The sequence below is a fragment of the Pygocentrus nattereri genome, chromosome 1 (assembly GCF_015220715.1).
Source record: "Pygocentrus nattereri isolate fPygNat1 chromosome 1, fPygNat1.pri, whole genome shotgun sequence".
NCBI classification, from domain to species: Eukaryota; Metazoa; Chordata; class Actinopteri; order Characiformes; family Serrasalmidae; genus Pygocentrus; species Pygocentrus nattereri.
Window position 1 is genome coordinate 49166791 of NC_051211.1, and position 14533 is coordinate 49181323.

The window sequence follows — 14533 nt, forward strand, 5'->3', positions numbered from 1 at the left end:
ATGTAGGACCAGTGGTGGTTTTGGATAGTAAATAGAATGGCTATCATGGTAGATAAGTAACTTTTACCTCACGTAAGTAAAAAATCTTTGCCATGGACATCAACTTAGCAGCAAGTAAGCACACAGTTGCCTAAACAATTCAGTAGAACTTGGAGAATTTCAAGGCTCGTCTTGCTGTGTACTTAGTGTTTACTGCTGTATTTCAGGCAGAAGATTTTGGTAGAGAAGCACTTGGAAGTATAGCAGCTTGGTCTAACAAACATAACCTTCATAGTGTAAACCTCACTCTGAGTAGACTAAATTAATCACTCGTCACCCAAAAATAAATAGCCACAGTAAACAGTGGGAATATGGATTTATTTCTTACATAAAATGCACATTATAAATGACATATCAACAATCATTGATCTTTACCGTATCAAATAACACAGTGTCCGGCGATTTAGAAACAGAAACTCTGTTTTCATAAGTGCTGCGATTTCGCGATTTCACGACCCCCCCCAATAATCAAAAATGCAAGTAATCTCAACTGGGAATGTATGTTCCATCTTATGTACAACAAATATAAAAAGCTTTATGCAGCATAACCATGGCTTATTGAAGACATCAGTCTCATAATTACATTGGCATATATAGCTATGCAAGCTGTGTACAGCAATCAGGGTGCAAAATATCTGCATTAAGTTCCCAGAGTGCTACTGATTATGCATATGTTTGTGTCTGTTATACACTTGGTCCACTTCAGAAGGCTTCCAAAGGCAGACTGGCCCTGCCCCCTAAAAGGGGCTGTAGGAAGAAATGTTTCTCCTTTTTTTGTCATTTCAGAACCCTCACCTGACAACTCCAGTTCTGAGTGTGGCGTTCTGAGTTTTCCACCACTGTGAAACAGTTCATGTTCCTATCATAAGGCATTGTTCTGTTTCTCATGTCCCACATCATGAAAGTATAGGTTGGCACAAATGCATAGCAGGACGATCGAACCAAGCATGTAGTAGATGAGGTTGCGGAACTTGGGCTCCAGTTCTCCCTGTCTGTACCAGAAGATCTGAAGGAAAAACAAAGATTGCATTTCTCAGTAATATTCCTCAAATAACAATACAACTATCATGGGCTGGAGGTCATGGAACCAGCCTCGTGACCAGAAGGTTGCCGGTTCGATACCCAGAGCCGACAGCACATGACTGAGGTGTCCTTGAGCAAGACACCTAACCTCCAACTGCTCCCTGGGCGCTGCGGATTGGGCTGCCCACCGCTCCGGGCAAGTGTGCTCACTGCCCCCTAATGTGTGTGTGTGTGTTTTTCACTTGACGGATGGGTTAAATGCGGAGGTGAAATTTCTCCGTTGTGGGACTAATAAGGGTCATTTCATCTTAACCCCACTTCATATGTGAGTTAAAGGAATATTCCAGCATTTTTCTATCTGTACCATCACGTCTGTCCCTGAAAAGAACTGAAACCCTGTTTGTCTTACATAAAAAAAGTTCTTGTAAGAGTAGCTATTGTCCGATTCCATATATAAACATATGGCACTTGTCAATAAATTACTATACAACGTAAATTTAAAAGGTCGGCGGTGACCTCACAGCAAAAAGGGCCTGGGTTCGATTCCCCGGCCGGGCGACCAGGGTCCCATCTGTGTGGAGTTTGCATGTTCTCCCCGTATCCAAAGACATGCAGTCTGGCCAATTGGACGTGCTAAATTGCCCCTAGGTGTGAGTGAATGTGTATGTCTGTCTGCCTGCCATGTGATGGACTGGCGACCTTTCCAGAGTGTATCCTGCCATCCGCCCGATGACAGCTGGGATAGGCTCCAGCAACCCCCACAACCCAGAAGGATAAGCAGCTTAGAAGGTGTGTGTGTGTGTGTGTGTGTGTGTGTGTGTGTGTGTGTGTGTGTGTGTGTGTGTGTGTGTGTGTTTAAAACTAGTCAATAGAATGACACTCAGAATGTCTCACCCAGGCTGGTTCCATTTTTACACAACACAGCAAATTTTCCCAAATTCTGCATAATTAAATCTTTAAGAAGCAAAAAACAATTCAGAGAGGTTTGATGTGAAATACATTATTTTACTATGCTGACTGTTTTGAGAGGCTACAAGGTTATGTACTTATTCAGTTATGTTGCTGATCATCTCACACTACAGGCCTTGTTAACACTGAGTTAGAAAAATCAAACCTTTTTTAAAATATCAGAAGGCCCCGAAGCACAATCTGAAGGCAACAGATGGACTCATTTTTTCCTCTCAGATGATGTCATTTCAGTTATACAAACAACATTCCTCCAGGACCAACACAGGAGCACAAGCGCAAGACAACAAAATATACACAGTGCAGACAATACAGTACAATAAATAAATAAATACAAAACACTTCCAATAAATACAACACAGAGCACAGGCAGTACACGGTCCTGAGAGTATATGGAGCTGTGCAAAGGAGGACATGCATGTAACATACTATGACATATTCGCAGCTTAGCAAATGGCCTAGAATATATGAGTATCAGTCAGTGAGGTAGCAACCAGAACAACGGAATACAGTATTTGGTTGATAGTTATTCTAGCAGCTAACGTCGTTAACGTGAGACGAAAAACGAGTCACTTCTGATCGAGTTCCCAACCTGGAAAATAGCTGTTTACATGCAAAGTGCTTCTAATTGCTTTAAACTGATGTCAGGCTCAGAAAAACGTACTTCAACTGTGTTTATGAAGGAAGCGGCGAGAGGAAGACGGCGAGTTCTGAGACACATAAACTGGACGTCCGTCCCACCGCCGTCTTTTAAAGATCAGAGCATAAACTTCGTCTCCTCTGCAGACCAGTTTCTGCTCCGCCATGCTGAACGGTATAAACTCTCACTATGACACGACGTGCATGAGCAGAACGTATTTACACGTCCGGATTCAGGCGTTTACATGGCTATTACTCTTCGATATTACTGATCATTTAGAGGATTACCCACCTCGTTCAACTGGATAGAAATTGTATTCCGAATGGCCTCAATCGGATTAGTCCATTCCGATAAAGCTGTTTACATGGACGTATTCTATTCCGATTGAGCTATTAATCGGATTACTAACAGATTATTAGGCTGCATGTAAACGTGGCTGTTAAAATTTGTCAAAAGGGGCAAATTGGGGTTAAAATCAAGAGACTACTAGTGTAGTTTAGGCCTAAGCTTATGAAAAGATATTTTTAAGGATTTACCACCATCACCATCATCAATACTACATATAAATTGACTGGCTGTAGCAGTGTTGTAGACATAGTGACCCCTCTGTACTACACTATTTCTCGTTAAAACACTCTGACTTTGTTTACAGCTCTGCCACTGAATTATGCAGACATTGAGAAATTGGTTTTCTGGTGTCTATGCATGATCAGTCTGGTGTCGGTGTAAACTCCACCCATACCAACAATAACAATATAATGAATCACATCAAATTGTATTGCAGTGTATCATTTTTGTCTCACTGTATTGTACCCAGTGTGTTAGCTTATGGTTAAGCTTGGGGCTAAATTATTAGCTTGTTACTTAAGTGTTAGATCAGAACACTGTAAATCACAGCTTTTGTTTCAAACATTATACTTTTACTGAAAGTAGAAACATGAAAATATTAACCATGAGGCACATTTTCAGCCAGTCAATATTTTTGCTGTATCCAAAAAAAATAAATAAAAAAAACACGTATGGAACTGAAACACTACTGTGTTTGGGAGTCATTATACCTAAAATACACCACAACATATTACTACAACATCTTCCCTTAAAACTAGTCTCAACTTAGAAAGAATAAATTATACAAATGAATGCCTAAATGCTTAACTGAAATAAACAACTGCTCACTGGCTTCTGTTATAGATGTGTTTTGCATTTACAGGTTTTACGGTGTAAGAACAAGGAAAAAAAATGTGGTTATTGACTGTGATGAAGACACAGCAGGCACAGAACCAACACAATGTGAAACAAGCAATTTCTAGCCATTTTGGTATGTAATAACACAGATCCAACACAAATACCTGTATGTATGGTAACTGCTCTTATACTTATTGAAGAGAGACATTCTAGACTAGTGAATTTCCTCACACGTACATCAAGGCTCTTACGTATAGGTTTAAGAGGATTTTATGTCCTTTACTTACCAGAACTAAGACTGACCCACACACAAGCAGGATACAGATGGCAAAGAAAATGTTCAGTGGCTTTGGAGGCAGGGAGGGGAAGACAAAGGAGCTAATAATGGTCACCTGCAACAGAGCAAAATAAACATCAGGACCCAAAATGCTGAAGTGTCATTGTATGCAAAAATCTGTAGAATTCAACAGGACTTACTATTACAAGTAGAGATGCAATTCCACCAACTATTAAATTGATGAGCCTATCCTGTAAGCAAGAAATACAGACACGGTGAAATGCTGGGTCTCCATCTGTCATCGCAGCTAACAGGTCAGTTCCAGGTAGGATTAAAAGGCCCATATTACAGAAAACAGAATTTTCATGGTTTTTCTGACATCACAATGTTTGTTGTAATATATAAATATTGCTAATGCTTAAAAACTTACTGTTCACAGCCCAATGCAATGCAATGCAATGCAATAACAGCTCATTTTGGGCCCAGTCCCATTTCTTATTTTTACCCCTCCCCCTTGTTTTCAAGTGTCTCCTTGCCCCTTGGAACAGAGTTCCAACGGGTAGTGGTTAAAATTTTCCTTCCCAATTAAAACCCTCAAATAAAAAGAATGCCCCTGCTCTCTGCAAGAACATCCACGAGTCCGTCAAATGCGTAAAAACTTTGCGAAAAGCAAGTGGAGGGAGAATTTGGTCTGTGAACAGACGCCATGGAATTAGTCAGAGATTTAAATGCATGCTCCCTCTTTCACATGCTCTCTTCTTCATGCACACAACAGCAAGCCTTCAATGCCACGGCAGTGGTGAGGCACGAGACGGCTTCAGTTGGGCAGCAGTATGGGCAGCAGCATGGACGCTGGTCACACGGGCAGTGCCGCCCAGAGCCGAGGGCAGGCAGTGACAGCAGAGGAGGCTAAAGTTCAGCTCCTCACTGCTGGGCTTTAGTTACATTTAGGGCATCATTTTGCTTTATTCTCATAACACTCTGTTTGGAGTCTCTGAAAACCTCTGTTTGGAGGGCCATGTAGCCCTGAAACTTCACCCTACCCCTCTATCTCCCCTGCCTAAATATAGGGACATCCTACCCCTAGGTGTAAACACACAAAACAGAGGGCTAAGGACAAGGTGGTTGGGACAAAGAGGTAAAATGGGGCTGGGCCTTAAATTCACTGTTTCACAAAAACCAACTCAGGCATACATCTGCCTATTCAGCCTACAGCAGTTTAGCTCCACCCTCTAACACTTAGGTTATAAGGAGTGTTTCAGCCTGGACTGTATTTTGAATGAGTCTCAATACAGAGCAGCCAAACAGAGGAGAGTTTCAGTCATAAGTAAGTAAGTAAAACTTTATTTATATAGCACTTTTCCAGAGTGACTCACAAAGTGCTTTACATAACACTTACAAATAAAATACAAGACAATTAAGATCATTATGATTATATACTCATACGTAATACACACAGTTTAAATACTCAAATGCACACAGACTTATAAAGCACATTGATCAAAAGCTGTTAAAAGCAATAAGTCTTTAAACGTTTTTTTAAAAACCTCAATTGATTCAGAGAGTCTGACATCAGTAGGAAGATTATTCCACAATTTTGGAGCATAAACTGCAAAAGCCCGGACCCCCTTTGATTTTAAGTTAGTACGTGGAACAGTTAATAACCCCTGATTTGAAGTCATAAAGGCACAGTAACAGAAACAGCCTGACGGATAAAGAGAGACTGGAAAACGGTCATGTTAAAGTGACTTACGACACTTTTGGAACATAAAACTATACGGACGTTATAAGTGGGCCTCTTGAAAATGAAATGCATGAAAAATATAGGATATGGACCCAAGGATTTATTTTCAAGAATCAAGCCTTTGAATCAATTAACACAGCACTAATAGCAATAGATAAAAACAAGAAAAAAAATCTGACGTCCTTTAGTTATCAGCTAATAATATGTACTCTGCATTACAATGCGCTGTTCTTCCTACAGACCACTTTCTTGCACCTACCCTTGCTGATGTCTCTCCAAACAGAGGTCTGTCGTCCAGGCCACTTGTGCCATAGGTACGCGCAGTGAAGTCATCCATGGCCTGAGCCGTTCACTCCCAGCACCCTCTTGCCTTTAGCAGCGGTGCGCCCTTCTGAGTGGAGGCTGGTACTGCATCCTCCTTCCTCCAGGGGTGGGCTTGATCCACAGTGGGGTTTAGCAGCAGCACATCATGAGCGATGAGCTACCTAGAAACACATCATCTATTTTATAACAAGGCGCACACGTTTCACGTGCCAAAAACCACATAGGTTTGCAACATGTATTTAAAATGTACATGATTCCAGTGAATCTGTTCAATTTGCTCCTTTTCTTTGCTCACAGAAGGTTCAACTCCCGGACGGCTTCATATGCCTGTATTATGCAATATTAGCAGAACAACAAATAGTATGAATCCCCTCTAAATCCGTAGCAAATCCTGAAATAGCACTCAGTCACACTGTGAGATGTGATGTTAGCTGGGTATTTCTCTCTGTGAGGTTCACAGAGTGCTTGAGTACTTTGAGCAACTTTTAGGTGAAAATCTTAAGCGTTTCAATTAAAGAGTTCCTTTTACAGCACAGCTGTTTTTAAAGGAAAAGAAATATCAAACCACTATCTGTACTGGCTGAGGCTCAAGGTCTCAATATCATTATCGGTAGAAAACGCGTTATCATGCCATCTCTATTATGAAGCCCAAAAATCACTGAACAGTGGAGATAAGTGGGAAAGAACTGGAGATGGCACGTGCCAATATATCGTTTGTTAATCATTACTGCAATACTGCCTGCATGTTGCAAAAGAGCCTCTAACCAATCACAACATTTTACAAACCCAATTCCAAAAACCGTGACAGTATGTGAAATGCTAATAAACAACAGAGATTAGTGATTAGTAAATAGTCTTGTTGGGTCTGTATTAAATTGACAACAGTAATACACGTTCATTCCAAATCTGATGCCTGCAACATGTTCCAAAAAAGTCTGGACAGGAGCGAGTTTAGCACTTCGTTACATCACTTTTCCTTTTAACACTACTTAATATTTTGGGGACTGAAGACCCCAAATGACAATTTTAAAAGTGGAATTCTTCCATTACACAAGTCTTCAGCTGAATAACTGTACGAAGCCTTCGATGCTGTGCATTTGGTCATGCACCACACATTTTCAATGGGTCTGGACTGGTAAGCTAGTCTAGGACCAGCACTCACTGCTTACACAACCGTGCTGTTGTAACACATTCAGAATGGCTTGGGACAGCCTTGCTGAAACAAGCAGGGATGTCATCTAGAAGGCGGCACATGTTGCTTCAAAATGTGTACAAATCTTCATGCGTTAAAGGTGCCTTCACAGATGTGCAAGTTACCCATGCCATAGCTACTAATACACCCCCATAGCCAGACTCTGGCTTTTGAACTTTATGCTGGGCACAATCTGGTGATCCTTTTCTTCTTTGGCCAAACAGGGCATCCACACACACTCACTCACTGGGCGGAAGGCAGGATGCACACTGGACAGGTCGCCAGTCTAGGGCAGACAGACAGACATATACATTCACACCTAGGGGCGATTTAGCAAATCCAATTGGCCTGACTGCACATCTTTAGACTGTGGGAGGAAACCCACGCAGACATGGGGAGAACACACAAACTCCACACAGAAAGGACCGTGGTCATCCGGCTGGGGAATCAAACCCATGCCCTTCTTGCCGTGAGGCGACAGTGCTACCCACCGCACTGCCCTAACAGGACATCCATTATTTCCATAAACAATGTGAAAAGTTGGCTCGTCAGACCTCGTAATACATGGTTCCACTGCATCCGTCAATTTCAGATAAGCTCAAGCCCAGAGAAGTCGGCAGTGTTTCTGGATGGCCTATGGCTTCTGCTGTGCGCAGTATAGTTTTAACTTGCATTTGTGGATGCAGTGATGGACAGTGCTTATTGTTAAAGGTTTGTTAAAGTATTCCCCAGCCCATGCAGTGATATCCATCACAGAAGCATGCTAGTTTTTAATGCAGTACCATTTGAGGGGTCGAGGGTTATGGGCATTTCCTTTTGCCAATATTATGCACTGTATAGGGTGAAACACTCAAAGCTCTTGCAATCGCTCATTGAACCCATCTTTGCCCAAGGACCAGGCCTTTCCAGACTCCATTTATACCCAAGCAAGACTGCATCACCTTTTTTTGGAAGATGCTGTAAGCATCAATTTCAGAATGAGCTTATATTTACAAAAAACAATGCATAACGTATCTTGTCTTTGTACTGTGTGTGTTTAAATACAGATCAAATTGGATTTACAAATCACTGTTTTCTATTTCAAGTCTACTATTTTATTGGCATGTCACAGACAGTCGCAACCTTTTGGGAATTGAGATTTTAATTTTACTAAATATTCTGTGAGCATCCGGACTGATATATATATATATGTATATTATTGGAGTTTGGATGAATCTAAAAGGTGTTTACTTTGGCCAAAAATGATGCAAGTCAATTCCTTCGGTAATGTGTGTGTTTTTTTTTTATATTACATATAATATAATATATATTACATATATATATTTATATGTATGTAATATATTTATATTACATATATAATCAATATAAGCACAATATAGATCTGCACCCGTTTTGTGCAGCTCCGCATCACACCATAACATTAGCGCTGCTGACGATGGAAATCAAACTACTTCTGAACATCATCAGAACAACTTCAGGACTGTTAGTTAGGGTTCGTGCAAACACTGTACAAACTCTCTCTTCCAGGAAACATCTACATTCATACAACGAGGATACAGAATCACAAAACAAGGGCGGCATTCTCACAGCTGTTTGGCCAAGGGCTAGTTCCTGCAGAGTGGATCATGAAACCATAAGCACTAAAACTGTGTGATCAGTCATGTGATCAGCTGATCTGCATCAGCGCAAAAGCACTAATTCTTTTTTGTTTGTCTTGTTCAGTGCCGAATATTTGGCAGTATAATGGGGATCAGCTAGGCAGGCAAACTAAATACGCTCACAAAACTAACCAGACTGCACACTATTTAACATGAAGCAAGCATCTGGACGCTTTACCAACCAAATAATGTCATTTACCTTGGAATGTGAGGCAGAACTTCATTTTAATCTGGTGATTAAAGTACAGCGTATCTGAGCAGAACAGGTGAAGACCATTCTAAAAAAAAACATGGGTTCCTGCTGACGACACCTGGAAGACAGAACAGAAACTGGTTGGCTCTGTTCACCCATCAAATGAAGGGTGCTATGCATACTTATAAAAGACGGTTCTATAAGGATTTTTAATAAGGGCAATGGTTCTATGTAGAACTATGAGTCTGTATAGAACTATTTCATGCTGAAATGGCTGTTCCGACTGATGAAGAATGTGTTGGTATATATGGTTCTAGATAGCACCAACAAGGGTTCTACTGTTGTTGACAGCTTAACAATATAAGAACCTTTTTACATAGAACCTTTGACAAAGAGCATCCATACAGAACCATACAGAACACATCCTCCATCAATCTGAAGAAGCAATTCACCATGCAAAGAACTATTTACGCATGCAAATGGTTCTTTGAGTGTGTAAGGTTCTATGTAGCTAGAACTCTTGTCTTCACTGAGGAAAGAGGTTGTAAATAAACATTAAAATAAATGAAGGTTAAATAACTCCACTGGTGTTTTAACCAGCTTTCCCCCCCCCCTCTGTCTTGCTATCTTAACCTACAGAGGCTGGAGTCAGCTGCCTATTCACCAGAATTTTCCGTTCCACCTTAAGTGGTGCAGCGGTTCTATACGTGTTTAAGGTGGAACGGGGAAATTCGAACAAGGATCTGGTGAATAATAAGCGGACTTCAGCCTCGTCCCGTTTTATTAGACAGCTACTGCACTGCCAAACACACCAGAGACTCAGACACCACTCGCCAAAGTCAATCACAGCTCATAAACTGAAACGACCACGTCCAGAACAACAACTGCCCACTCTGTGTGGAGCAGACGGTCAGCAACCCCGGTTAAAAACGGTTATTTATTAAGAAAACAACGATAATCTTGAGCAAAGCGGCTAAATCAATGCAGCTATGGTTAGCCCACCAGCTAACAGGCTAGGTGAACTAGTTAACAGATGGTCGAATGAAGCAGGAAAACAAAGAGGCGACAGGACAAAACCAGAATATTTAAAGCAAGATTTTAAATGTGATCAGACTCACCCACAGTATTCCTTACCAGCCTCAGTCGGGTCGGCTGTCCCAGCCGGAGAAAGTCCCTCAAGCTTCCCTACGAGCAGAACTTCAGACAGCAGAGCAACCCGCGGATGTGCTGCGGCGAGAGGACGTGACGCGGTCTTAAAGGCACAGGCTGCGGTCTGCTCGGGCCCTGAAGCTGCACCGTAGGAGTGACGCTGTTATTACACTCAACATGCTGGAAAGACGTCTCCAGGCTCGTTATTGAACTTTTCTTTTTGTTATATGAACAGGGTCTGTACTTTAAATATGACAGAAAGCAGAGATATTATACAAAAGAATAAGTATTCTAGCTAAATTTCAAGTTTACTAACAAAAAAACTTTTCTGTTTTTCTAAGTGCAGCTAAAGTATATATTTAAACCATAAAACCAACAATAAGAAAGCCATAAACACTGTCAGTGAATTTAAAATATTCATGTGTGTGTATGTGTATATACACACACACAAACGTATCTATATCTATCTATCTATCTATCTATCTATCTATCTATCTATCTATACACACACACACACAAACATATATATTTTATTATTCAACCATCAGTACTCAAAGGGTTCTTCAGATAGGTGGAGAATGCTGTATTGTTGTATTGTATAGAACCTTTCTGATAATTGGTTCTATACAGCACCAAGAAGGATTCTGATGGTTACGGTGACAAGCTTGTAACAATAGAAGAACCTTTTTTGTGCTTACGACTACGTAAAGGGGAATGTCACTGATTTTTCAAATGATCTGCATAATTCAACTGTTGAGATGTAGACAAAGTCATTCAGGTTGGTTGTGGTGATAAAACTCTTTTTTAAAAAATCTTCTCTTTAAAAAAAAAAAGTATCAGTGAGAATATTCACCATTTTGTGTAACAACTCTCTGTGATCGAACTTTTAGACTCATAAAATAAGTTTATTTAAAAATAAGCTTCAGATGCCTGGTTCCTATCACCACCACTGTGAACAATTCCGGCTATGTTTCTCTGGAATGGAGCATTTCACACTAAAGCAGTGTAAACACTGTGAAGGACAAAAGCGCTGAGCTAGCTCAGAGACCCCCGATACGGCACTTCAATTAGAAATATGGTATGGAAGAAAAAAGTGTTATGATTTCCGATTTATACCTGGCATTAAAGGGCCCATATCTTTTATTTTTCTTGATTTTTTATCCACATGTGTGGGTTTATGTACCAATAATATTTTCTCTTAACTTCCCTTACAATTAAACAGACTGTTTTTGTTATTGCACCTTTAAGATTAATGTATGTAAATGAGCTCTGTTCAGACTGGTTGAGTGTATTGTAACAGCAGTCTGGGCTGAAAAACTCATTATGACTTTGACATGAATGGGCAGAGCTAAACTGCTGTAACGTCAGTAGGTGGATAAATGCATTCATGGCAACACAAAACAGTGAATTTCCATACATGGACTGTATGGACTGGGCAGAATGTTTTGAAAACATGACTAATGTTGACATACTACATTAAACTCTTATTTTCAAAAGGGAGGACAATTCAATTTTCACTTGTGCAAAACATAAAATAGCACAAAACGACTTTTCAGTTGCCACAGCCCAGTTTGTGACTTGTGTAGAACTGCTGAAGTTCTGACAAATGAATTAAAAAAATAACGCTTTGGACACAGAGACATTCAATGCACAATAACAAGCTGCGTACTGTTTATTCACATCAATTATTCAGATGATTACCTACTGACATGAAGACATCAATGAAGACTGCTGTCTACATTAAAAAAGTGCAAAGAAAAAGCAGCAGGAGAAACGACTGGAAACAGAAGTGCTGATGTTGTCAGTATGCGTACACCTTGACTTTGTGGACTTCTTTGTCCTCACACTCTCGCTTTCTGTTATAGTAATAAAATGTGTTGTCTCGTCTCTGAAGTTTCTTCACAAACCCTGTTTCTGGCCACCGGTCAATCTGAAACGAAGCACAAAATGAGACACTTTAAATGTAAATGATCAAAAGCCAGAATCAGTGATTACAATACATTGCTGGTGAAAACATTAATGAAGCATGTTTGATCTTAAAGTGACGAAGAGCACGCCATTACCTCTGTCTGTTTGATTTGCCTGTACTCCGTCTCATCCCTGTATCCCGCTTGTTGAAATCTGTAGAGGTTCTCCACCTCGTCCGTCCATTGCTTAGCTCGGCTCATGGACTTCGGTTTGGCGTTGCCATCCAGCAAAACTGCGCAGGACATTTTTCTGACACTGGGAAGGCCTTTTCCAAGGGTTCTTCTGGATGTTTTCCTGTAAAAAATGTGTAATAACAGTTAATACCACATGACATGTTAGGTATCACTAAATACTTCCTTTGGCAACAACTACACAGATGTTACAGGTATGTTAGATTACCTAGCTGAGAAACTGGCTACTAACAGCTCCTTAAGTTGAGACAGCTAATTTAATAACACAGTTAAACTACACATGTTAACATACTATGTTGCACGCACTTCTTCAGGGATATAGAACCATATAATTTCATATAGAACCGTTTCTTCATCATCATCACTTTGCACCTTTCCCATGCTCAAGGACACTTTACAATCAAAGAACATCAACACATTAAACAAAAGGACAACACAGGTACACATTCACGTATAAATGGAACAACGATAACACAGTGAAAACAAGTACGTCTTTAGTAGAGATTTAAATGAAGACAGAGATAGACTGTGGGAGAGTATGCCATAACTTGGGAGCTACTACATTAAATGATCAATCAGTCATAGAAGAAAATTTAAATCTAGGAACATGAAGAAGGCCTAGATTTTGTGATCTTAAAGTAGGGGGTGGGACATATAGATGAAGAAGTATTGAGGAGCCAGGCTGTGCAGAGCATTTTATGTTATAAGGAGAACTTTGTACTGAATACGGAATGTGATGGGCAGCCAGTGAAGACTCTGAAGGACAGGGGTGACGCGGTCTTTCTTTTTGGAAAAGGTGACGATCCTAGCAGCGGCATTTTGAACATACGGTCACCTAGTGAGGGTTTTGACAGGGAGGCCAGAAAAGAGAACCTTGCAGTCGTCCAGCCGTGATGTCACTAATGCATGCACAAGCGTTCCTACATCAGCTTGGCTGAGAAACGGTCGGAGGCGAGAAATATTACGAAGATGGAAAAATGCTGTCTTAACAACGGAATTGATGAGGGTGTCAAAAGAGTGTGGCTTAGGGTCAAAAATAACTCAGAGGTTGCGGACGTGGGGAGGTGTTACTAGAATCCCATCAATGTTGATGACAAGGACAGATGAGCTAGATATCAGTGACTTTGAGCCAATTAAAAGCAAATCAGTTTTGCCAGCATTCAGTTTTAAAAAGTTCAAACTCATCCATGACTTTTATATTTCATTATTTTTAAGAATATTTCATTCTTAAATGGTCCTTTTGCACGGCGAAATGGTTCTTCAGACTGAAGGAGAATGTGTTGTGTTTGGTTCTATATAGAAGCTTCTTAAATTGGTTCTATACAGTAGCATACAGTTCTATACGTGGTCAAGATTTTATCAATTAAAGAGCTCTTTCTGGTGCTTAAGTTATATAGAACCATGTTTTTAACAGGTAACGTTAACTTATCAAACAGTTTTTATCAGATAATCAAACTCCTTTTAGCAGGTAAGCTAACAGTTCACTGTGTTGTTTAGTTGGCCTCTATCATCTCCGTTACGGAATTACAGCGAAAGTTAACTAACCGCAAAAACTCCGTCTAATTCACTAACCGGGTATTACATCGTGCGACTTTTACAACCAAACATAAGCCGAATAAAAAACAGAAATCACACATTTTAAGCGACATTTTCAGATGAATGAAACTACAGACCTTGTAAGGTTTGCTGTCTTAGCCTTGTTGTGAGTTTGCAGGTCGCTGTTGGTTTCCTGGCAACAGCGTTACAGGAAGTAGTTAAACCCAGAAAGAAAAAAAAAGTGGTTCCCATTTTTAACCATAAATACATTTATTTTATTTTTCAAATCAGTTGACAGAATTAAATATTACACAAAAAAGTCTGACACGAATAAACAAAAAGAAACACGCCACCATCCCAGAACAAAGGAAAAACAGAAAGCCAGTCAGATATGCTAAAATAAAATAAAATAAAATAAAATAAAATAAAATAAAATAAAATACAACTA

At 40.2% G+C, this 14533-nt stretch overlaps 2 protein-coding genes across 3 annotated transcripts; both read right to left on the bottom strand.

Moving 5' to 3' along the window:
* Nucleotides 1–338: 338 nt before the first annotated feature.
* tmem243b (transmembrane protein 243, mitochondrial b) lies at nucleotides 339–10487 on the bottom strand. Of its 2 annotated transcripts, none has more exons than XM_017698932.2 (6): nucleotides 10360–10487; nucleotides 9248–9359; nucleotides 6134–6359; nucleotides 4331–4381; nucleotides 4141–4245; nucleotides 339–1045 (listed from the first exon to the last, which is right to left on the bottom strand). In XM_017698932.2, exons 3-6 carry the CDS (start codon nucleotides 6209–6211, stop codon nucleotides 902–904), a joined length of 378 nt encoding a protein of 125 aa, XP_017554421.1. In that variant the 5' UTR covers nucleotides 6212–6359; nucleotides 9248–9359; nucleotides 10360–10487; the 3' UTR covers nucleotides 339–901. The 2 variants fall into 2 exon arrangements, with proteins under 2 accessions (XP_017554421.1, XP_017554422.1); XM_017698933.2 differs by having other exon boundaries at nucleotides 10376–10478.
* A 1545-nt stretch (nucleotides 10488–12032) lies between these two features.
* meig1 (meiosis/spermiogenesis associated 1) lies at nucleotides 12033–14306 on the bottom strand. Its single transcript, XM_017698826.2, has 3 exons — nucleotides 14223–14306; nucleotides 12454–12652; nucleotides 12033–12320 (listed from the first exon to the last, which is right to left on the bottom strand). Exons 2-3 carry the CDS (start codon nucleotides 12601–12603, stop codon nucleotides 12192–12194), a joined length of 279 nt encoding a protein of 92 aa, XP_017554315.1. The 5' UTR covers nucleotides 12604–12652; nucleotides 14223–14306; the 3' UTR covers nucleotides 12033–12191.
* Nucleotides 14307–14533: the final 227 nt, after the last annotated feature.

What these genes read in the sequence shown, in the direction of transcription:
- tmem243b (XM_017698932.2), bottom strand. Translation starts at nt 6,211, where the DNA reads ATGGATGACTTCACTGCGCGTACCTATGGCACAAGTGGCCTGGACGAC. An exon ending in TTGGAGAGACATCAGCAAGG is followed by an intron (nt 4,382 to 6,133) that starts GTAGGTGCAAGA and finishes TCTTGCTTACAG; the next exon opens with GATAGGCTCATCAATTTAAT. An exon ending in TTGCATCTCTACTTGTAATA is followed by an intron (nt 4,246 to 4,330) that starts GTAAGTCCTGTT and finishes GCTCTGTTGCAG; the next exon opens with GTGACCATTATTAGCTCCTT.
- meig1 (XM_017698826.2), bottom strand. Translation starts at nt 12,603, where the DNA reads ATGTCCTGCGCAGTTTTGCTGGATGGCAACGCCAAACCGAAGTCCATG. An exon ending in GGCAAATCAAACAGACAGAG is followed by an intron (nt 12,321 to 12,453) that starts GTAATGGCGTGC and finishes GCTTCGTTTCAG; the next exon opens with ATTGACCGGTGGCCAGAAAC.